Consider the following 26,071-nt stretch of genomic DNA (forward strand, 5'->3'; position numbering starts at 1 on the left):
GGAAAACAAACCACAGACTATCTCTCTATCTGTGAAACCCAGACTCTCTCCCTGAGCCCTCAGCACTCAGCAGATCAACCCCTCTCCATCCTTTTCCTCTCCTCTCTCCCAGGAACGTGCCAAGACAAATATATACGCTGACTAAGGGACACATCAGACTTAAACAAGAAGACAGTAATACTGCGTGGTGAATATACTGACATTCCTTGCATGATACTTATAATTAGCTTCAGAGCAGCTCCGGTGAAATCAAAAGTTACCAAACGTTCGGGTCAGATTGTGCTGCAGTTTGTGCACTCACACAATTAGATAAAACTCAAAACTAGTGTTGTCACTTACCATAGACTTGGTGAAAGGTCTGGCCAGAGTGAAGAGAAAGGTCATCAGCCACCAGCTCCGGTGAATGGAGGTGTACATCATGTTCCCAGGATGCACTGCGCTGGAGGTGACACCGTGAGGCGAAAGGCGGCGGTGAAGCTCGTTACTGAAGAGGATGTTGCAGAGTTTGGCCCGATTGTAAGCCAGCATGGACCAGTAATCTTTCTTTGCAGGAGACAGCAGGGCCAAGTCCACTTTGGCACACGAGTCTAACAGGTCTGTGAACCTGAAACATAGTCCAGATCGAGAGTAGTTAGAGTGCGTGCGTGTGTGTGTGTGTGTGTGTGTGTGTGTGTGTGTGTGTGTGTGTGTGTGTGCGTGTGGTCTTTCTTCTGGCAGATGTGTGGTGCCGGCTGCATACAAATCAAAGACGTGACATGATGTTCTTTAATTGCCTGCGACAGAGCTGTTAAACTCCAGATGTTTGACAAGGCCCCTTAAACATTACACTACTCGTTGTGTTATTATGCAGTCACGCAGTAACATCACAATACACGGGCACGAAAATCACACTCCCTGTGTGTCTGTGTATGCGTGGGAGAAGGAGACGTAGGCTCCAAACTGGGGGAACACATCCTACATATTAATCCAGTCATTAGAAAACAACCAATCAAAGTGTCACCTGGTTTCCTTGTTGTGATTTTACAAGCTCGCTGCCTCTTGTTTACTGTCGCCTTCCGCAACATCCTTGCTTGGCTAAATTACAACATCTGCAGGCTTTTCATTTCATGTGCTGCAACTTCATAACTACTTTAGCAAGTAGAGGTTGATAAATCAATTGCTTGAGCACCAAATGCAGTTTTCTCCCCCAAAATTTGTTCATGTTATACTGAAGTTGTGCCTGTTTAAAACTGAACACAAATAAATGCAATAACCCTGCCCCATGACTCAAACATATTGTATAATAAAATATAGACATTGTGGTAAATTAAAATATCCTCTCTATACATAAAAGTACAGAACAAGAGCTGTAGCTTAGATCTGTCAGAGGTAATTTCATTAAGGATTTTATCTCCCCTTGTCTGACCAGATCTGATGCGGTAGTAGGGCAAAGTAAACCTGTACAGCGCCAATTCCACAGTAAGCCCCGGTGGTGGAAACTGATAAAGTGTCCAGCCATTACCCGTATGTCCATCTCTCCCACCCCTGTCCCTTATAGGTCAACGCTTTACCAGCGGACAAGGAGCTTAGGGAATACAATATGCTGCTAGGTCAGGGGTCACACACTGCTTGTGAGGGGAAGCTAAGTGAATAAACGGGAAATCAGCGAAAACTGAAAATAACACAAACAAAAAAGGGAACGACTTCAATAGATGTAATATAGGTCTGGAATGAGGTGGACAGAATGGAAGATGTAATATGAGATATTGTCTATTTTCACTCCTTTTTCCCCTCCCTCTAGTCTGTGTCGGTGTGTAACTGACTCTCTCTGGTCCTGCCTAAGCCTTCTTTGAAGGGGTTAAAGCCGCGTAGAGGAGAGAAGGAAAGGTGAGTGTATTTGTCAGGGAGGCAGAGGAGGAGAGAGAGGGAGCTGTAGGGCAAAGAGTGAAAAGGATACCTGACCATTCTTGCCTTGCACTTTATACTGGGTGGGTTCCCACCTATTTTCACTCACAAAAATTTCCAAACTTTGTCTTTCGTTTCCTGAAAGTGGCGATCATTTGTGAAGATTATTTTGGTGAATAAAATGTGCAAGGATCATAAACACATGTTTAACACAAACATTAGCTTCCAGGTTGGCCTACAGAAAAATGTCATCCATGGGTCACTCCATTAAAGCTAAGTTACGTCAATAGCTTCAGATATTAATTAGCCATTGTGTTGGTTAGGCTATCAAGGCTATCCAAGGAAGACTACAGTAAAAATGTCATTATATACAAAACAAATTCCATGTTTTTTCCCAAAACGTCTGATAATGTCATCGCTTTCCAGGCCTGGGAAATGTAATTGTGAAATTCTATGACTTTTCCAGATTTCCCATGACCGTGGGAACCCTGTACATGTGATCGTACACACCGTTCAAACAGCAGTCCAGTTTTCACACCATCAAAACTTGTGTGACCTCACTTGTTCTTACTGTGTAGGCAAGTCTTGCTTCAATCAAATCCTGTCAATACTCCCTTCATGACATGCTTTCTTTCAATAAGCTTTTCCTACCCTCTCTTCCTCTTGCTTTTCCTACAGCATGTAATAGCAGCGTGACCCCCGAGTGAATCTGAGTGTCAGACCATCCACTCTGCTGCTCCTGTCCTCTCATGCATGGCGCTCTGTATAACATAACTCATACGAGGGCCCCTGTAATATTGCTGCTGCTTGATCTGCTAGAATAACTCTGCGTATGTTCTCCTTGTCTCAGGTCACTCTGCCGAGCTCCAATCAATCACTCTGCTTGGCCGTCTGACTGACTGAAGACTGGATCAATGTCGCACACACACACACACACACACACACGCTCACTGACTCTGAAACACATGGCTGAGGGCTCGGGCTCACAGATCAGTACGAGACACCATGCCTGTCTGCTGTATGACAGGGAAAACAGAGGCCTTTGGAGTGGAGTTAACAAAAAAGACAGACGTGAAAAACAAGAAAAGGCAGAAGGAGGGAAGAGAGGGGAGAAAGGGGCTGAGTCAGGGGGTCAGACAGAAAGGAGCAGATACTTGATCAAAGTTAATTTTAGCTGATAAGTCCATCCATCATGTTGATGATACGTTTAATTCATAGTGACAGCGTGTGGAGGGAAATGAGTTTTCAGTGAGTGAGGCTGTCATGTTTGACAATATGCATTAAGTCTGAGCTATCAGTTTGTGGAGAAAACTTGCCAGTGTAGCGGCTGTAACTGCACGACTGGAGCTGAAGAGTTGTTGGACTAGTTTGACTTCAGTATGGCTGAACTGTGACTGTTAACTGAATATAAGGCAAACAACAGTGTGGCTCTCAACAATATCCCATACCCTAACCCTTCTGCCAGGGAGGCTGATTTACATTATGGCAACTAGAGTTGAGTCAATTTTCAGTTTTGCTGGTCCGGTCCAGTGTTCGAGCTTAAACCAGTTTAATTTATGCAATTCTGCAATTTTAAAAGAAGCCCAAGTCACAGGGGCTAAATCCAACTCAAACTGTATTGATAATAAACAATATAACAGTGCGATTGATATAATATCATGTTTGTAAACTCACTAATGGAGCAACTAGTGTAATAGTGTTTAATTCTATTATTATTGCTTTCATTTCTGTGTTCACTGCTTATATTCTTTGAATTGTATTCACTCTTATTGGTATGAGTAGTGATTTTTGTTTTGTAATTGTTTCCATTTCTATTTCTCATCATTATCATTGACACAACAAGTCAAACCGAGTCAAGCCAAGTGAGCAGATGTGTATGGAAAAGGGCTGAGTTACCCTGATTCAAAATAAAATCAGTAATATTTGAGATCATTTGTAGGTGTGTTAGTAATATTCACAAATTACAGAAATTACAGGGTTTAATACCCTGTACTAAATAGCCAAGTCTAGACATTTTTTCTGTTGTTTAGTCATCCATGTATCATTATTGGTAAAAATCCTTATACTTCTAAAACCTGAAGGTTTGCCCTTCTGGGATAATAAAGTTGTCTGAATCTGAGTCTGAATCTGAATGCACCCAAGATTTAATCATAACTTAATTTAACGTTACCACATGCAACAAGGAACAGGTAATAATTTCACCGTGGAATTGGTCTGGCATTATCACGTTTTTCATTAATGATGCATAAAACCAATTCAATATGAGTTAAAAGTAACCCGTGGCGAATGATCCTTTGTTCTTAGCACATCTTTATTAAGAATTAATCAAGGTGTGCATTCCACCCTAAATAAATGCACAGGTATTGCTTATTACTTATTAAAACAGCCAAAAAAACAGGCAATTTTAAATTCTATAAGCTTTATTGAATAGTCTTCTCTCGAGACCCTGTAGATGAACTAATACTTTTTACATGCCTGGTTTACTGCCTTTACCTGTGGGACTCAGAAGATACCACAACAACGCGGGCGGGGGCCGAGCGGCGCAGCACGTCCTGTAGGCATTGGACAAGCAGGAAGTGACCTAGATGGCAGATCTGGAAGGTGGACTCCAGGCCGTCCTCTGTTAAGCTCCAGGGCTGAGTGCACACTGCTGCATTACACACCAGTATATGCACGGGCCTACAGGGAGAGGGAAGGCAGAAAATAAAACATATTTGATTGTTTATTGATTATAAGTGAAAGCAAAGAAGACACAGCTGCATAAAAAGGGGATTTTTATACCATATTAGGCTGAAGAGGAAGTAAGGAGAGACAGGGAGGAGGAATAAAAAAAGAGGACAGAATAGTGAGAAGCGAAGGCAGAGAAAGGAAACAGGGTGTCTTATTCCACAGTGTGGTAGACTTTAGAGGTCTACAGAGACAGAGCATCAGTAATGCTGATATGATACAGAGGTTTCCAGTGCAAGTCCCCGTGGCTCGACAGGTACTGTAGATACTGAATACAGCTGGCTGGAATCCAAGAGCAACAACACATTGAAAAGCAATCTCAAACCGTTTCAACACACAAGGGTGGTGGAAGTAATGGGTGTTGATACAGGCCATGTGTAACTACTCTGAGTAACCAAACCCACCAACACATCGACTCGGAAAGGCTGAGCAGAAGACAGCAGATCAAAGGAAATACACACACAAGGCATGATTTATAAAAAAAACAAATGACTTAATTCAGGGGCCAATAAAAAACAACGGTTTAACACAGACACGCAATGCATTTCCATCCTTGCAGACTTTGTGTGGGCGAGTGAGTAACACTCCCTGCTCGCGTGCCAGTGAGTGGAGATTGCTGGATTGGTCAGGGCAGCGAGAGATCCTTGTCGGTGACAGCGTCGCTCCAGCGAGCTTGAAACCACAGTAACACAGCCGAACAATCCAAACACACCCCACCAATTTTTAATTTCTTCCATTAGAATTAATTATGAGGCCGAAGGCAATTTGTGTACCCTGTGTTTAAGACTGCCTACTGGATTAATTAAAAACTGGATGCTGGAAAATTAATGTGTGAATTGTTATGCCTTGCTATAATGAGCCATCCCATGCTATTACATAGGAGTGTACTGTACGATCACCTTCAGGCCTCCGAACACACAAGGTTCATTAAAGAGCACAAACCTAGTCACAAGTCAACTTGAAGAATGCCGACCTCAGCACGTTATTAACGGAGCACATACTAGCAGTGAGATATTAAAATTTCCAGCTAAAATGCAAAAAGGTAAGGAGACATAACCTCGTGTAGAGGGAAGAGGGAAAAAAATGACCTTCGTAACCTGCACTTCATCCTGATAAAACAAGATAGAAGAATAAAGCACCACAGTTGCTGTGATGTCAAGTTCTGCACTGGAACAAAAAAAACAAAACACGGTTGTTTTTGGCCCAGTGTTCCCCTGTCTAATAGAGCGTGAAGTACAGTAACAATGTGCTACACAAGGCAAAACTCTTGGGTCTGTTAGTGATGCACTGGCTCGAAGCTGCACAATAACACCACAGGCATGAACTCTTGACCTCATTTTCCAACCTTTCACTGTAACTGCTGTTTTAAACTAATACTCATGTCAGTTACACCTCTTAGATTTAAAATCGTGTCCTCTTTTGAGACCTTACACAATTAAAAAAACATGCAGTATGTCATTCAAATCATATCACAAATTTGTGATCAAAAACTCCAATAACCCAACTTTTTCTCTGGCCAGTAGAGCGATTTCCCCCACGCAGCTCCGATGGGCCTCTGGTGAGTCTGCTTGTAATGTAAAAGGCCTGTTAATTCAACTGCCCACCAGTTAGTCCCTCTCTCATAAGCGCAGGTCTAATGAATGTCTTTAATAGGCCTATTGCCGCGTACCACAGTCCCTCTTTCCACATTAAGATCTCACACAACACTGTGTGCACTGTGCAATCTCAGCGCTGGTCAAACGAGGGTGTTAACTACCAAACAGGGAGACATCAGTTTATATATTTACTTTAAATAACCCCCCTGGGTATGACCCCTGACCTCTATGATAATGTGGGCCAGCAGGAAGAGATTGCCTGTGTGAGCTGGGCTCAGACTGCTGGTCATTAACACTGCACTTTATTGGCAACAGGAAAACTGGCACTGGCAACAAACATGTGGACAGGTGTACGCCACTCATCCACAGCAGCAATTAACCATCATTTTCATTATCCATTTATCTGCAGAATATTTTCTCATAGGGATGTGCTATATGAAGAAAACAACATTTCATAGTATTTTTTTAACAAATACCTTGATATTGATATTGCAGTGATATTGTAGAGTTGGTTATTGGTGCTTTCACAAAAATATTTAAGCAATGAAATTTCTGATAAAAAATCAATGTATATCCATGTGGATATAATGACTAAGTGGGTAGAGGCAAATAATGGAAAAATCTGGTAAATTCAGGAAATTACATTACTTTACTGTAATACAGCTTTTAAAACCAGGAAATGTCCTGATATTACGATATTCAAAATCTAAGACGATATTGAGTCTCGTCTCACAATATCCATATAATATCAATATAAGGCCCAGCCCGACATATTTTCTCGTGTAATCAATAATTATTTGGTCTATAAAATATAAGAAAATGTGAAAAATGTCCATCTCAGTTTCTTATAGTCCAGGGTGACATCTTTAAATGTCTTGTTTTGTCAGTCCAAAACCAAAGATTTTTACTTTAAAACTATATAAAACAGAGAAACACAGGAAATCTCCACAACTGAGAGGCCGAAAGAAATATTTTCTGCCATGTTTGCATGACAAAGTACTTTAACAATTAATAAATTATCAAAACAGTTGGCGATTGTTCTACTGTCAATTGACTAATTGCTGCTTCTTCAACATCAGTGGGGTCCTCAGAGTTACTTCGAGAGGGCCACCAAATTATTGTTTGTTAATTTTTTGAGAGTATCTTCTTCTTGTCAAAAAATAAAATATCTCTGAAAATACACTTTCACTTTATCCAACGTATTTTGCCTTTTGAAGCAACTTATCTTTGTGATACTCAATTTTATGTAATATGCAACTTGATTTGATACTCTATATATACGTAGTAGGGGATCCCTGCTTTACCCTGCTTTCATCTTAGGGGTCCTCAGCCTAAAAAATGTTAAAGATGGGGCGCCTGGTGGCTCAGTGGATATAGTGACGCCCCATATACAGAGGCTGTATCCTCACCCAACAGCCGCGGGTTCGATTCTGGCCTCGACCCTTTGCTGCATGTCGCTGACATTGTTACGGTCACCACACTTCCGTGTTTCTAAGATTACTGCGATCTGGCTTGCGTGTATTCATACAGACCACCCATTAGACATAATACGCTTAAAATTAGAACAGGATAAATGCCGTTTAAAAAAAAAAAAGTCACAGGTGAAAACAAATTGCATGTGTTAATTACGGACCGTTCAGTAGAAATTGTATTAGGGGCGTTCTGTCAGCACCATCCTCCATCAATTACATCCCAATGAAATTGCACTGCATTCAACAATATCAATATCCAGGTAATTTCATTTCAAAGGACACGCAATTAAAGCAGAATCGGGGTCAATGGAACACAAAGCAGCGTGAAAGCCACTGACTAAAGCACTTAAAAGCAAGGGAGTGAGAAACGAGAGAAGGAAAAGAAAAAGACTCTGATTACATTTCACCTGTCAATGACACGCTGCAGGAGCATTATTGTGCGTGTGTGTGTGTATGAGTGTGTTTGTCTCTATGTGTTTACAAAACTGTGTGTATGCGTCTGCGTGTCCGTGCATGTATTCACATGTGCGTGCGCGCGTGCTCTTGTGTGTGTTATGCCTGAAGACATACGTGCAGTAATAGAGTGGTGGTAGACTCAGACAGCTGCCCAGTGCCATTCACAGCTCAGAGCTCCCAGCCTCCACTCTGCTCTGTTCGCCTTCTGATGAGAATTAATGTACTCTGACGTCCCCTGGGACTCCCCCACTCCCCCCCCCCAACAGCACAGCTAATGAAGAAATACAACCTTGCCAAAATACTGAGGTAGAGAGAGACACTGAGAAAGACTGAGAGACAACATGAGAGAGAGGCCGATGCAGATAAACAAATTGCAAAAGGGATATGTAAAAAAAACAAAACCAGGAGACGGGTTTCTTGGGACAGCGGGCTTAAAGGGAGGTTAATATACTTCAGAGGGGATGGGACGGATATCTGTAAGATACGGGAGGGAACTATAGGACACAAGGAGAGGGAAGCCAACGTGAGGTTTGGCTGTGACCCAAGACACGTGTCCTGGATGGCCATACCCTGCCCCAGGGCTGCTACGGGCAATGACTGCCCTGCCTCTCCCCAAGGGGCTCCCCTGACACCAACACCCACACACACACACAAACACACACACACCCCAGCCTAGACACCTGCGGGTGGCTGAGCAGTATGGATGACAGAATACATGACCCCAAAATAGCAACTGTGCACCCGACCACGGGACACAAGACACATGCGGTAAAAGCTGACCACCACAAAATAAGTGTCATAAAGTCTGGTTCGACCAATGTCAAGCAAATCGACACAAATACACTCATTTACTCCTGGGGCCTTGTCCATATGGTGTCCATCAGACACAGTTTGGATGTCCTTTAAGTGTGCGGGAAGTAATGGTGATGAATAAAGTGATCGGCCTGAATGAGAGACTCTGACTTTACTGATTTATTTATATCCTTGAGTTTTCTTTTCTTCTCTTTCTGAGTAAGTAGAATGAAAAAGTTTGTTAGGACTTCAGCGCAGCCAGAGCCTTACATTTTGTCTGCTCCTCTATTCTTGAAACTTCAAATTTTCATCTTCCTAAATTACTCACTTCCAAAGGTCAATATTCAGTAAGATCAATAAGATTCGGGAGTTCCAAATTATGAATTGTTTTTTCCCCAACTGGTGAAAAACTGTTCCTCTTTAAAGGGGTATAAAAGATATTTAAAAGTCTATTTAACTGCTATTTTGTAACTACTGCTCTCTAAGTATTTCTAATGTACTCATGTTTATTTGTTGTACCTCTCAGTGACATCTACACACATGCTTACATAGATAGAACACATTATACAATTACAGTTTTCTGCTTTCCAGCCCACTTGTTTTTTGGCCTCACCCTGCACTGCATACTGTGCTTTTTTCTGCCATTTTGTGTAATTGTAAATTGTGCAAAATAAAAAAAATCTCATCTAAATCTAAAAACTCTGACAGTTGAAATGGGACTGATGGCTACTTAAGGTTAGCATTGAATAGCTGAGAGAAAGTGTCATGATTTGTTAGTTGGGAGTGCTGCCATATAAGTGATTTAAGAGCAGCTCTGCCGCTGTCTCTTCACAGTAGAGACTCTTCTGATGGCCTTTCAGATCCAAACGGTTATTTTCAACGCATTAGATTCAACTATTCACCTACAGTATTGGAGAGACCAGGCTAAAACTGCTGTCAGCTCGAACACACAACTGCAGCATTGCATAGTGTAATTTCCAAACTACAGAGCATCTAAACATTTCATAGCGGCAAACACAACCCTGATGTTCGGCAAGATTTTGCAGGTTTAGGTGCATCTCAGGAAATTTTACATCTACTCTCCATTCAAAACATACTGTAGGTCAGTAATCTAAAGAGTAGTAGAATTAGTTAGAGAAGATTAAAATGTATATTTTTGGTTTATACTCACAGTTTCTTGGCCTTGTAAGACTCAGCAAACTCCCTGACACTGCGGAGAGAAGCCAGGTCGCACATCATGGCCTCTACTCTTGCTTTGTGCTGCAGAAACAGGAAAAACAAAAGAACGATTGTAATAACCAGCAGCAGTAGATAAACAACAAGGTCACCAACATTATTTCAGATTTCATACAAACTGCCACGTTTATCATCACTGTCATCTCCTTCAGCAAGAGAGAAGAGTTATCACAAAGTACAGATTTACATGATTACAAAAAGGTGTGCTGTTACACCAGGTTTATGCAATTAAACCCATCTCCCCAGCAAAAATACAGATCTTAGGATCTCCATATGTGTGACTGGTAAACACATCTGTCCGTCTTGGGGAAAAAAAGTCACTGTTGCTCTTCATAAGCTTTTTTCCTCATTTAAAGAGTTTTTAGGGGGGAGTTTTCCTTTATCCATATTGAGGATATAAGGATTAAGGATGGTGTGCACTGCACAGATTTTAAAACCATTTGAAGAAAATTTGCTAATTTATCATATGCGACTTTGGGCTACATAAAAACTAATTTGACTTGAGTGTTATATTCAGTCAGACTGGTAAAAAAATATATATTCTTGAAAAGACTGATGACGTGGTCACAGTCCTGTCTAAAGACTCGGAAAGAAGTCCATAGCTTTTGACTGTGTTCTCTGTGTGTGTGTGGGGGGGGCTCATCTTACACCATATGTTAGGAGACAGGGTGGGGATAGAAGAGGAGAGGAGAAAGATAAATGACTTAAGAAGTGAATGCATAGCTGCATTTACACACTGAGGAAGATGGGCTAAATATTCATCATCCTCTCTGTCCCACTGCAGCGTTCTGCTGCGGGGCAAAGGCCTCAGCAGAGACGTACGCATCTCTTTAATAACAGCACATGACCATGTTTTTGTGTGATAAAGGATGTTAACTTAGACTCTCTTCCCCTTTTTCCCCCTCTTCCCCTTCTCTACATCGTCATCAGTGCAGGGCCCCTTCAACAGACAACCCAGGTTCAATCTCACGTGGGACAGTGGAGTGCGAGTGCGTGCAGCGTGAACTGAGGTTTTCTGTTCAGACTGATGCTCCATTAGACTCATGCTGAAAAGGGAAAAGGAGTGAGATATTGCTCCCAGGACTCCCAGCTGGGCTCTGGATTCGGTAGCACCAGGTATTCCTGATGCTACTTCTCCCCTTCGTCCTGCCCGCTATCCCTGAGGAACGCTGTCAGCTCGCATTACACCCCGGAACAGCGTTCAGCTCTCCATCCGCCGCCACCGCCACTACTGCTGCCGCTGCTGCTGCTCCCCTGTCAGCCTTTTCCCCTGATCTGATCTCCAGTCTGTGGGCGTCATATGGGAATGTCTTAACTCTGCGTGTCTGTCTCCACGGAGCTAAGTGTACATGACACTCACAGCAAGGACGCTCCATGGAGCAGTGCGCACAAAGAAAACAAGAAAGGGTTAAGAGCGCCTTCTGATGGAAATGTGATTCTTCAGGCATTTTACAGACACCTTAACTGCTCCAGGGCGTATTTATACATGCATACACAGGCACACACACACCCCCACACACACAACAAATGCAATGTTGTGACTCAAGGGTAAAACCACGCTATCACACCATTATCTATGCCTGAATTATTCTCTTGATGCTACTCTATACCGTTATATGGATGCTATTACAAAGCATTAAAGGGCTGATTATGGCTATTATAGGTATGATTATAGGGTACCTGCTTATATGATCTGCACACAGCAGTAATCACAGGTGAGAGGAGACAACTGTCTCATTTAATGACTTGTATGTGCAGCATTCACACTCCTCGCCACTTTTACACAGTACACAAGTAAAGTAGCTGTGAAAGAAATATTTGGTCACCAAGTATTCGAAGAAGATGTGCAATATAACGAGGAAACTTTATGTTATAAACGTGTGGAGGAAGCCTTCATTTGTTCTTATGGAATTTGGAATTGGGAATTTTACAACAAGAAAAATGGGGTGTTACTTCCAAACAAGGTCAGAGCAGGCAGCAGTGTGGTAATTAACAGGTCAGTATAAGGCCTCCTCAACAGGGTAGCCCTCCATGAGTGTATGACCAGCAGAGAAGATGAGAGCAGGTGTCAGCTTGACGAACACATATCCCCTTCTCTAGAGACAGGGGGGGAAAGGGAAGGAGAGATGGAGTAATAGGAGACCAGAGGGAGGATAGAGGGGGGTTGAAGGGGGGGCCACTGGAGCAAATCCAGCAGGGAGAAGGTGAGCAGCCTGCCTGCCTGCCTGCCTGCCCGTCTACCCTCCCCCTGCAGATTGAAGTCTTGCGAAGAAAATAAAGTTTATTGCCTGGAAAGAGGGGGGAAAAAGCATGTAAAAAGCATTAAAGCGATGGAGGTGAACAATTAGACAGATGGCCAGGTTTTGGAAGGAGAAGAGGGAAAAAAAGGGTAGAAAAAGAGAGGAAGAACGCACGGACGCAATCGTTCAGGGTTTTTATGAGGACCCTGACAACTCCTGGTCTCTTCAAGGGCGAAGGAAAAGTGAGAGGCAGCGAAGCCTCTCTGGTTAACTCCAGAGTAATCGCTGAGTGTGCAACACCACAGAGCTCGGCTCGGGGTGACAGAGCTTACCGCCCCCAGCTACACACAACCTATCGCTTCGTCTCAATGCAAAAGGCTAATTATGAATGAAACACGCGTAAATAAGCTTGAAAACTAGAAACTGGGGCAAGTGTGTGTCCATCTTCATGACCAAAAAAGCAGCAGCAGGTTTGGAACAAAATGCAGCAAGGTCACTAGGGGTCGACAGATATTGTTTTTTCAGGGCCAATACCGATTGTTAGTAGTTAGTGAGACAGATAATTGGAACGGATATGCATTTATAATAAACATGAAAATATTTTTGTCGAAATTTAGAATTTGGAAAATAACAAACTCCAACGCAAAACTTTGCTTAAATCCCTTTTGTAAATGTTTAATCAAAACTGAACCTTTCAACATCATATACAAAAAGTTCTCTGCATTTTTTTTTATTAGGTTAATTGAAAATTTAAATAAAAAATGAATTAACAAAAATAGCTCCCTGAGGTTTTATAAGTTCCTCCCATGCTGATATTTTCTGTCCATGTATTGTAGACCGCCTTTCCTGAGGTTGGCTGAGTGTAATACACACGCTTTTTCATTAATTTTGATGGCGAACACTAATATGAAACGCAGATACAGATAATCGGCAAAAAGGCCGATAATCTGTCGACCCCTTAAGATCCCCACGATGATAACACAAGCCTCAGATCACTCAAGCCACCATCTTTCCTCTTACACCCCTATCTCCAGTCATCAACCCAAGAGCACAGCTGTCTGTAACATGTCATTTAACCTCTGCGACTTTCACCAGAAGGGAAGAAGAAACTACGAACAAAGATGGAGAGCCAAAGTGCTGTGGTGGAAGCTGGCTCTGCAGAGGTTCCCCCCGTCTCCCCTGGTGTTTTCCACGTGTGTTGGGGAATGACATGTGGACACTGCTGCTGAGACAGAGTGGAGCAATGGAGGGGGGAAGAGCCCTAATACAATTATAACTGGGGCCATCCAATCCAATAAAATGAAGAGGTATTAGAGAGGGGGAGCCCCATCCTGTTCAATAAGACACTGGACCACTCTACTAACTCTTAAAACACACATGTAGGCATACTCGCACACGCACACACAGGTACACACACTTCGCTGACCCTTTTAATAGCATAGCAGCCACCCCTAATGGACGCAAGCAAGTGGAACCGCCAAATAATACACTGTCTTAATGCACTAGGCTCAATCTCATCCCCCTCTCCCCTTATCCTTCTCAGCCTCCCTCTCACACTTTAACCCCCGTTTCCATCTTCGCTCACCTCGTGCTGCCCCCTCACTACCTCAGCTCCCCTTATAGTTTATCGATGCAGGGACGACACTTAAGAAATCAAAAGTATACCCCATATATACAAAACACTTACCCTGAAGCCCCAGGTTAACACCTCAGGCACTGAGGAGGATGGTGAGTGAGGAGGGAAGACAGAAAGATGTGCGATAGTTAAGTGTGTTTTCTACCGCTCCCTCTGAATGCCTGATATCAGTATAAAGTGATGTTAGATGACTGTATTTTAAGCAGCAGGTGCGGAGGTAAGGTATAATGGTGGTGAAAGTGAATGAGCAGGGAAGACACCATGTGAAAAGGGCACCTTATAAAAGCAATTAGAGAAATGACTTTGAGCCCCTCTTCTTGCTCTGTAGATTAGAACAGGCCTCGGAGGGAGGAACACAGAGGAACTCAGATCTCTATGACCTTGTCCGCAACACGCCACACTAAATTGGTCATCAGCTTTTAAGACTGTATTTTATCATAGATATATATTTTTAGCGAAAAGAAAAAGAGAAAAGGAAGGAGGGGGGAAACTGTGGAATGTGCTGGTCGTATATCATTCTGTCACAATTATGACGTTTGTTCATAAATACCAACCAATCTCCTCTCCACCTGGCTAAGTCACATGCGCTTGTGCTTATGCACACGCCACACACCAACAAAAGAAATATGGACACACACCACGTGCAGTGAACGCACATGCACACCGCAAATAAAGAAACAGACACATCTGGCTGGGTGCCCTACCACAGGTCTGAATATTGACCTCCACACACAGACAAAGAGACTGAATACACACTCAGGAAACATGCATTCATGCACCCAACACACAAATGAACCCACACACTCCGCACATTACAAACACAAACACACAAACAAACAAATGCACGCGCACATACACATCCACTTACTCACTGACATGCACACACACTGCAATTAATAGGGAGGCAGGTCTCTGGTGAGGAAGAGAAAGTGCCTGTTCAGCACATACAGTACAGGCAGAATATGCAATTTCCTCCAGTTAAGTCTGTATTAAATTGATTTCTTCTTTCTCTGACACGGACTGGGTTTTTCCCCCCTAATGAAAGCTGGATAATCTACAGGTTTTCCCTTTCCTGAAATCAAGTTACAAATCAAGCAATTGCAGGGGCAGATATGGGAAAGGTGAAGGAAGGACATGGGATGATTTTCCAGATGAGAAACATGGAGAATGAGGCACATACGTGCCGATACTCTTAACACGGACATCAGGGGCACTTCTCACACACGCGCACACACACACACACACACACACACACACACACACACACGCACACACACACACAGAGTAAAGGCCAGGCCTCGGTTAAGTACCTGCTGACATTTTCGTTCAGTGACGCACTAAGGCTACAGCAGGCCATGTTAGTAAACACAGCATTAAATGACGGTAATTAATGAAACACATTAATTAGTCAGCACTTCAATGAGTTAATCACTCACTCAGAACTGACAAGGAGTCATGTAGAGACTGCAGAGAAACACTGAGCGTGCTGAGAAAAACACAAAAGATAGAGGACTTGAAAAGGAAAAAAGTGGAAAGTAATTAAAGAATACCAGCAGAATACCAGTGGAGGAAGAAGTATTTATTTATTATTTATTTCCTTTCTTTTCTTGAGTTAAAGTAGCAACAGCAAAACCCAAATATAAACTACTCCAGCCCGAATCTTCTATTAAAAAATGTACTTAAAGCAAATGTATTAAGTATAAGCAGCAATATTTAAATAGCCAAAAAGGCAATGTTACATTTTATATTATAGAATTACTAATACTGCAGAACTTTAATGTTATAGCTGGTCCAGATGACCCAATTTTATGTACTTAATATACTGCTGTGTAGTTTAATTCGCTGTATAGTGATGCATTATATTTTATATGCTCATTAAAGGTTTTCAAAGTCTTAATATGTGATGTAACTATTAGCTTTAACTGTCAAATAAATGTAGAGAAATAATATATATATATATATATATATATATATATATATATATATATATATCCACATAATGTAGTGGAAGTATACAACAGCATCAAATGGAAATACTCAAAGTAAAGTGAAGTTGCAAAAATATAATATACAATTTTACAGAGTGAAATAAAAACTGTAAACAGGGCAATATCTGAAAATATATTATGGAAAAATAACAATATTTTTGCATTATAATTCAACTAAATCATATAACACACAATGCTGCTTGTATGAATGAGGTCGTTGCCAAAAAAAAAGAAAATAAAGAGAAGCATAACGAGTACAACTATAAGTTACAAGTGCACAGAAATAGTTTATATTCGAGCTTGACATGTACCTTGAAGCGAGACAGACAGGTCAAAGAGAAAGAAAAATAAAGACAAAGACATGGAAAGAGTGTGAGAGCCCGAGATAGACAGAGAGAGGGAGGGAGAGAAAGAGAGAGAGACGGAGATGGGAAATGAAAAGGACAGGGCGGTCATCATAATTGCAGAGTTTGCTTTTCGGATGCAGACAGACCAGGGCCATGGGGCCTGAGGCACATATCAGATTCCACACAAACACACACATACAAACTTACACATGCACCCATATATACCAACACACACAAACACGCACACACACACGCAGAAAATATTCCACAGCCAGCCTGTGTAAGTGTTTTTTCATTAAGTCAAAGGACAGCTGATATAATTTTAAAAGTGTTTTGCGTGCGTTTGTGTCCTATAACAGAGAAAGTGTGAATTGAGACAGTGACATCCAGCTTTCAATCCTAACAATGTTATATTATAAACCTGCTCTCTGTCTCTGTGTCTATCAGTGTGTGTGTGTGTCTCCATTTTCTGCCTCCACTTCACTTCTCCCCTCCTTCGTCCAGCGCGGAGTCTGATCAGATTTACATTAAAAAGTGATGGAGATTTAAATAATGTGTCTATGTTCTCAGAAAGACATTAAGAGATTTTCATCTTACTCTCCTCTTCCTCTCTGTCTCTTCCTCTCCATTTCCTCACCCTCTCCTGCTCCTATCTCCCCCCTCATCTCACCCACTCCATCTCCGCCAGATTCGCAGACAGTGCACATTTTCCTGCATGTCTTCAGTGTAACCGATACCCCTAACAACCAGGATTTTAATGCGATCCATATTGCTCCCTAATATTTCAGATCTCAGAATAAGCACTGGCAATTACATATTTACACCCAGCTTATTTTGCAATTCTGCACAGGGACTTTAGTGTCGGTGTGAACGGCACACACGGACTTAGTTGCTGATTATGTTGTGGTTAGAGCACAATAAAGTCGGAGAAAAACTCAGAGACCCTATGCACTTATACCGCATATACATAACTTTCTATTTGGGGTGTCAGCAATAAAGCTCGACACTCTCAAGTACAAAATAATGTGCTCTTTTCAAGTGTGTCGGTAATGTGATTGCTTTATCTAAACCTGCTAGTTTTCCACTGTTTAATTTCTCCTGAAACACTCGTGCCTTGCATCATCCCGGTATCCGGAGGGCTGCTGAAGAACCAGACACACTCGCAGAAACGCATTTACACATATGTACATTGTTGTAGTGAACACACATCGCTGTGCAGAGATGATAAATTAAGCCCCTTTGATTTGGTTACCCGAGCTCTTTTTGTATCAGCTTTATAAAAACATAAGCATCACATAATTGAATAAGAAAAGAATCTGGCAATTAAGAAACATGGAGGCCTTTGATGTGAGTAAGTGTATAATAGGCCTTTTGATGAGGGAGTGTTTTACACTCCGCAGGGTCTGGTATGCACTTTGATTAAAAGCTCTTTTGTTTGGCAATATTCTAAACTGCTTACCATTTTCCACTGTCACAATAGTTTAGCCTGGAAATACAAAAGATTGTGAATTTTTTTCCTCTTCTCTGTAAGATAAAGTCTCTTGTTGTGTGAAGAGTGACCTAAGATAAAGTGTTTTACAGGGTTTCCACACATTTTCATAAACAAATTTCAAATTTACTCTGTGACTTTTTAAAGAGTCATATTTTTCTGGCATTTTTTCAAAAATATCAGATTGAAACTTTTATTCAGACTTAATTCCATACATGGAGGGAAAGACAGACAATGAGGAAACATAAGTGATGGTAAACAAGATGTTGTAACACATCAACATATATTAGAGCTACATTAAATAACAGCTACAGAAAATAAATTTGCTGATATGTTACATTATGTGGAAGTTTATCCACTGAAGATTATAGTAACAATTACATTAAACAACAAAATTCAATGAATTTTGGCTGCCCAGTGGCTCAGCTGGCACAGTGGGTCACTGCACCCACAGCGACTGCGGGTTTGATTCCAGCCTCAAGGCCCCGAAAAATCATGTTTAAAAAAAAACATGAATTTTCCAAAACCTTTAAATGATTTTTACTAATTCCATGACTCTTCCAGGCCAGGATAATGTGTTTGTGAAATAACATAAGTTTTCCAGATTTTCCATGATCGTGGTTTTAGAGGGGGAATCACAGGACTAAAAGTGGCATACTGGATATGAAACAAAATACTGAAAATTATCAGTGTTATATGGTAATTTTCATATTCATAAACACATTCATTTCCACCAACTGTAGCTTCAAGTTTCAAGCACCATTTACATGATCCACCCTGTCTGTTGATAAGGTCATGTGGTTTTGCATTCTGTTACAGTGTCACGCAGATTTCAATAATGGGATTCTCATCATGCATCTTTAGCCCCTTGTCGCCTGATAATAGCCTGAAAGACGCTCGTTGAACAATGTAATAAATGCATCACGTGACCTCGGCAAAGGTCGGGGGTCAGCGAGCCACGGATTGTCAACGGAGCGCTGGCCTGACAGAGAATAAATGACGCCTTGTAAACAAATTGAATTATTGCTTTAATTCATGCAGTCTGATTAAATTTGCAGAGAGAAGAGTCCTTCACAAGGGAGGAGAGGAATGACAGCGAGGAGGAAGGAAAGAAGAAGAGAAAGAGGAGAGGAGGATGGACGAAGGGACGTGGACACACACCTCTCCCTCCATCAGTCCATCCCCGCAACGTCTTTGGCTCCACCGAAGGAGAGTTAACTACATTAACAATCCCGATCATCTCACAAGACTGCGCGCTGCTTTCCGTAGACAGCGAGTCTTCCTTTTGTGTCTCATCTAAATGTAATAAGGTTGTGTTATATTGAGTTGGGCCACCAGGCTGACTCCCTGTCCTGGCACCAACTGAGTGACAATAAGCAGGAGACTGATCTGAATTTTATAAACTGATACACAGACTACGGTTTGTCTGTTGCACAAACATTTGAGGAAGTTTGGATAATTGAGAAAGAAAGAAGATGCACATAAAAACAGCCTGAGCCCGATTATGCAGGAGCTGGGCATTGAGGATGCCTAAACATGAAGAAATTTGTGTAAGCTTATTGAAAAGGGCAAATGGGAAAGCCCATCTCCTATGGTACACCCCATGAACCTAAAACACCCTGAATGAAACATCAGTATTAAGTTTGGTCTATCACCCAAAGCTGCATTAGGTCTCTCCTCAGTTTGCTCCTTAATTCCATCCGAGTAATCCCACATTATTGCCCTCTAACAGTACCCTAAACGGAGAATAAAAAGTTTGCTCCCCTCTAGCAGTGTATTACCAGGAAACAACAGGCCCTCTCCTCATTAAGTTATAGATATAAATGCTCCAAAGCATGAAATTACCCCCGAGCCTCCCTCTCCAAATAACCTGGTTTGCAAACAAATGATCCGAGCACAAGCAGTAAAAGGCAGATTATTAAAATAATAGGAGGGATTTAAATTTGCATCCACAGAACAATTCAGCAAAGGACTGTGCAATTACTCCTCCCCCTCCTCTTCCCCTGTTCATTCCACCTTTCTACTGGCAAGCAACGTCCCTAACACTTTATTGTGTCCATCTGTTCTTTCTAAGAAACAGAAGTAGAGTTTGGCATCTTCAGGTGTGTGTGTGTGTGTGTGTGTGTGTGTGTGTGTGTGTGTGCGTGCGTGCGTGCGTGCGTGCGTGCGTGCGTGCGTGCGTGTGGTCGTCCACAGGAGTACATGCACTTATCTGGTTATTGTTTACCTTTGTCAAAACCAGTCAATTTACATGCTCATAGTTTCCTATTCTCCCCGGCCCACACCCTTATTTCTCCACTCCTATCTCCCACTATGATAAATATCTGACTTTATCCTGAGACAATAACAGTCCTTCCTCCTATTCTGGAGTAAATGGGGAGCGATGAGAGAGTGAGGTGAGCAGGAACGGACGAGGCAAAGGGTGCTCAGGTCTGCATTACCTCTGAGTTATGGCCCCCATTTGCATCTCAATCAGCCTCTTTGGAGAGCCCACCACCTTGGTAACACCCCCATCACACCGCAGCCACCCCGGGTAATCAGGGAGATTTAGTGGGAATGGCAGCCTACCGTGGGCACCCCCTGGCTGGGGCTCGCAGCTCATTCCCAGCCCCTGGTCTCGCTAAGGGCCCTCTGGGCCACATCCAAACACAGGAGAATGGCAGCACTTAACAAGACCGAGGAAGACCAAAATAGACGAGCAGCAGGAACAGGCCATAAAACAGAGGGAAAACAAAGCACCCGCGTGATTGTAATAGATGTTCTGGTATAGATGTCTGCATAGTGTTCTGGATTGCTGCCTCATTATAGCAGGAGAAAAAAAAGAAAACAAACTTGAACTTACGACCTTAGGTGAGAACATTTTATCTCAGAGTTGATGAAGGCGCTGACACCATCCCACAGCTCCCCTGCAGCAAACACGGGCTCCCTCTAACATGTAATGGGAGTACGTGCACAAACAAACACACACACACACACACACACACACACAGCTACATGGTGTGATTTGCAGATAGTGAATGCTCCACTTGAGAGTTGCCTCTCTAGTTAGCGCTGTCTCATGGCTGAACCCTGCTAAGGTATTATTACCCACACTCAGCCCTATTGATATTGTGACTCCAGCATCTGTTCAGCTCCTTGTTACTGCCTGGACCCCAGCACAGCAGCCTATCTGCCTGCGTGCATGGCGTGTGTGTGTGCCTGTTTGTTTGTTTGTGTGTGTGTATCCCACACCTCTGGGGTAGAGAGTAGTCACTGCGCTCAGAAGAAGACTAGAGGCTGAGGAGGCTAATAGAGAAACACTTGACACACCAGGGGCCTAATCAACTGCGAAGGACACGTACCCATAGCTCCAAATCTCTCTCTATCACAAAACACACTCTGGCCTTTCTTTCTCCCTCTAATCTCACGGATACTCTAAACTCCACACACCGATGCCACATCGCACAAAGACTTTGTAAGCAAAGCTTGTAGAAAAATAACAATGGAAGAAAAGGCAAGACTGGGAACCAAACTTAAGCTGCAAACACAGACGGCTCAGGTGAGCAGAGGAAAAGACAAAAAGAAAGGGACACGGGAGGGAAGTGAGGACCGAAGACGGAGAGACTCCAAACGAGGAGCTGAGTTTCAGTTATCAGAATCAAATATTAGTGGGGGAAAAAACTGGGGAGTGGGCAACATTAATCAAAGTGTTCACCTAGTGGGCAGCCATATGGCAGATCAGCACGCCAACAGTGCAAACTTGCTGATCTTCAGTAACGGGGTGCAATTAATTCCACTGGCTGCATTCATCTCTCCCTCACACACTGAAGGAAGGGAGGTAGAAAAGAAGGAGCAAGAACAGAGGAGGGTTTGTTATGACTCTTTTACTCTTCCTCCTCAACTCTTTCTTCCTGTCTCTCCCTCTCTCTCTCTCTCTCTCCCTCTCTCGGAGCAGAGGAATCAAACCCAGGTGATGAATGAGGTGGACACAAGGGCCTCAGGTAGCTGCTGTGGCGATGGTGGGGGGAGTGATGGGGGGTGGGACAAGAAAAAGTGGAGAAATTAGGAAGCTGGGAGAGAAGAAGACAGTGGCGGAGAGGGGATTAGTTTATTCCAAGATTCGATCGAGGCAATTTTAAGGCCCTTAAAATCTATATTTATGTGTATGACTTTTTTCATATTGTGCACGATATCAGTTCATTGCCAAAATCAGAATCAAAAGTAATACTCATTCAGTGACTGCCATTATTACTAAGATATTAAGGATTGCATTTAGTAAAAGTTTATAGAGGAAAGTGTACCGACAACATACCCAAAATGACAAAGTCAGAACAGCCTGCTATTTTTGAACCACTCAAATGAGTGGAAGGCACGCACAATACCACTGGTCAAAGAAAAGCCTCATAAATTCGATGTAAATCCCATTATCTGGCCCACATAATAGATATTTCTATGCAAGACTGTGCAAATAAAACACTGTGTCTGTTAACACTTTCCAACTTTCCCAAAATGTATTTTAGTGCCTATAAAATGCTTTAAAGGGGGAAGGAAAACTTGTAATGAAAAGATAGTTCACATTTTGTGAAGTGGGGATGTGGGATGTTTGGGGCCCTTATCCACAGTCAGTGTATCACCTACAGCAGATGGTGGACAGCACGCCCGCAGTTTTGAGAAGAAGGCTGGAGTACCGTCACAGAAGCTAAGTGATGTACTGCTTTGGATCAGAGTATTTTCACCACTTTATGTTTTTGTAAGACAGCCCAGAAGCTGTTAACAGCTTCAGTTCCCCATCTATACTCACATGAAAGCAACCACACTCCCTTGAAAACTACATATACCACTACATGGTTGTACGCCCCCGCACACCAGTCAGGTTGCAATTAGTTTACATCCATGTCTGTGAAAACATGGACGCTTCACACACAGAAGACCTATACGATCAGCACAGTTTCGAGGTGGTTCTTGAGAGTTCTATGGCCAAAAACATGTTGAATGAGGTCACCGTGACCTTGACCTTCGACCACCAGATTCTATCCAGTTAATTTTTGTGTCCAAGTGGATGTTTGTGCCAAATTTGAGGAAACTCCCTTAAGGCCATCTTCAGATACTGCATTCATGAAAATGAGATGAGACCTTGACCTTTAAACATCAAATCCTAATCAGTTCATCCTTAAGTCTACTCAAATGTTTGTGCCAAATTTAAAGAAATTTCCTCAAGGTGATCTTGAGATATCACATTCACAAGAATGAGACGAATGCGAGGTCACTGTGACCTTTGGCCACCAAAATCGAATCAGCTAGTCCTTGAGTCCAAGTGGGAAATTCCCTATAGACATGGTTGAGCTATTGAGTTCACAAGAATGGGACATCCTTACATACAGATAGACAGACGGACAGACAGACAACCTGAAAACATAATGCCACCAGCCATGAATCTGAATCAACGTCAAAGTCAAACAATAACACGAACACACTAACTGATCGAGGCAGTGGTAGACCAGCAGCTCCTGTGTTCAGCTAAGTTTAATCACTGCTTTTCTCAATGGAGTCTGGCCTTGAAAAGAGCGATACAATGGCTTTTCCCCATCAGTTCCACATCAGAAATCACTGTCTGACAATAAGGATAGGGAAAACAGTAAAAATATTTTAAATATAGCATACACTTATCATAATGCTGATTGTTTTAGGTGGGCCGTTCTTTAGGGGGTTAATTTTGTTTCTGACCCCTGCACAGAATCGTCTACTTTTTGTGTCACCCAGCAGCCTGCTTTTCAAAACTGGTGACTTGCCAGCCAACAACTACTGTAGATAATACACTGACTATGAGTACCTCACACAACCCCACTTCAAAAGCTCTGCACTATCCCTTTAAGGTCTGTAATTTGCATGAATTTGTCAGAGAGTGGGAACTAAAGTTTGCAACTGAGGCACAAAGAAAAAAAAAAGTGCAACTCTCCCGTTAAACCACAATCTCAGTTAAATCTGAGCTGAAGTCTCTCCGTGCAAGATTGAACCAAATACAGTGTTTTTTTTATCAGATATCAATTCATTAAAATGTAAATTAAAAGAGCAAACATGATCATGATAAGTGACGTCACTCTCAGTCATTTCTTCTTCAGCTGGATTAAAGAAAAGCTTTTATGGGAAAAGATGGTCAGCGTTTGCACTTGGTGAGCCGGCAGAATAAAGTGAGCACTACCTGACCACACACACACACACACACACACACACACACACACACACACGGCTCTCAAACCTCTTTTGGTTTTATGTAAAATTAGCTTCTCCCCTGGCTCTTAACACAAGCTCATCTCCATTAGCCGCAACCTAGTAAAACTGACTCCTGCAAATGAGTTGTGGATATGCATTCCCCCGGCCCTCTCATCTCTCCCATCCATACAAATATACTGCATCTGCTATCTCATGTCCATATCTCCACAAGTCAGCCCATCCCATAGGCCTAGTCACCATACCACCCATACCAATATCATAAATGACTGTGGGGGAAGCCTTCATTAGGGCAGCAGTGCCCCTCCACCCCTCTAATCAGGGCATTTTCCTTGTGCGCATTGGGATGATGCTTTATGGCCCAAATGGGGCTCTGTTAATGAGGAAGTACACATGTCTCCATTTCCTGTCTAGCCAGGTCGGCAGTTCCTGTATTTGGCCCTATTATAATCACGAGGCTTTTTTAATGAGCTTTATTCATCTTGGTCATGCATCAAACACCACGCAGACATACAATAACAGAATAAATGAAAAGACACACAGAATTAATTACACTAATACTCTTGCCAAACATCGTGACATTAGCCAAAGCCATTATTACCATCCGTCGGAGATTAGAGGAAATAAATTACAAAATGAGTGTCAGGGAAGATATTTCGATGTCTTTATCTCTTTCAAACGATGTCAGACTATTCAGCGCACTCCGAGCAACATGAGTTTAAACCCACATGACGACAGCTGAATCATTGCAGTGTCACAGTAAATTCTGTTACAGGGTTCCCACAAAATTCTGCTTTTTCACATTGTGCTCTCGGCCCGCTCATTCTTCTCAATCCCCCTCTCTACGCCTCTGATCTCCCGACGTCCCCGTCTTTCCTTCCCTCCATCATCCCCTCTTCACTCCCAGGCCTCGTTGACATTAACCTGGAGCACTCACATTTCCCCATGGTTCTCCATGTTGCTCTCCGCATGTCAGAGCGGGAGGCTTTATGGCCCACATCCATCAGCGTCACATGCCAGGATTTATGGGAGATGGAGTCCAAACCTGATCGCTCTGAATCAGTCTTGCTGAAGCCGACCCCTGGGCCGCTGTGAGATGTAATGGATGAGCATCCTCGCCCCCCCCCCACCCCTTCACCCACCTCACTCCTCCTTCCACCTCTCTCCTCACCCATACTCTGCGCTCCTCTCTTCATCTCTCGTCATTTTTCCTCCCCTCTGCCCGTCGGTCCAGTCCTCTACCTTGCCCTATTTGGCTCGTCTAAGTCATTCATTCAAACCTAATGGAGATTTGGTTACCAAAAATTAATGAGGCAGACTCACTCAAGGAAATATCCGAGAGCACCAGCATACACTCACAGAGACATAAGCTCATCATTCACTGCTGTGTGTAGGGTTTTATTTGGGCTAATTTATCATGACACTGTATTAATAGGCAGCGGTGCCCTTCAGAGGAGAGATGAGAGGCACCAATTAACTCTGTTCACTGTTCACTGCCACAGACAGACCTGTAGGAATGACAAAGGTCTGTCAAATTATTCTGTCCCGTAGCTGCTCCGTGTGTTTGACAGAACATCAACATAACTGACGGAGGAGAAGAAGCTCAGCGGATGATCATCTAGCGCTGACTTAGATTGAATATTTTTCCAAACATTTTGTACTTCTAACATCTAACATCTAACATTAGGACCATGAATTGCGCATCACATGCGACCACTATTTGCTCCGTTTCAAGGTCCAGTTCCCAGAAGATATTGCATTAATGACTTTACAAACAAACACTCCCTTAAAGCTTTAAAATTTGCTCTTTTTTTTGCATCTGATTGCAACTGTCAGTGTGGCAAGTATTAATGCTGCCTTTGCGCCACGATTACAGGAGACAGAACAATAGCAGAGAGAAAAAGAAAACTGAGCTATCCTTCAAAATATCCGATACCTCCTGACAGTGCCTTTGCCTGGCTACAATCAAAGGAAAGTTTGGGGGTGACAAAATGTATTAATG

At 42.6% G+C, this 26,071-nt stretch overlaps 1 protein-coding gene across 1 annotated transcript in view; it reads right to left on the reverse strand.

Annotated features, from left to right (window-relative positions):
- The window catches only part of wwox (WW domain containing oxidoreductase), a 153,895-nt gene that overhangs the window by 98,504 nt on the left and 29,320 nt on the right, over window positions 1–26,071 (reverse strand). Inside the window, exons 6-8 of the mRNA XM_042495782.2 lie at window positions 10,098–10,186; window positions 4,378–4,563; window positions 340–604 (exon numbers count right to left, since the gene is read on the reverse strand). Of these exons, the coding sequence (XP_042351716.1) occupies window positions 340–604; window positions 4,378–4,563; window positions 10,098–10,186 (540 nt within the window). The remainder of the gene's footprint in view (window positions 1–339; window positions 605–4,377; window positions 4,564–10,097; window positions 10,187–26,071) is intronic.

The sequence above is a fragment of the Plectropomus leopardus genome, chromosome 7 (genome assembly GCF_026936395.1).
Source record: "Plectropomus leopardus strain MGB_pleo_1.0 chromosome 7, ASM2693639v1, whole genome shotgun sequence".
Lineage (NCBI taxonomy): Eukaryota > Metazoa > Chordata > Actinopteri > Perciformes > Serranidae > Plectropomus > Plectropomus leopardus.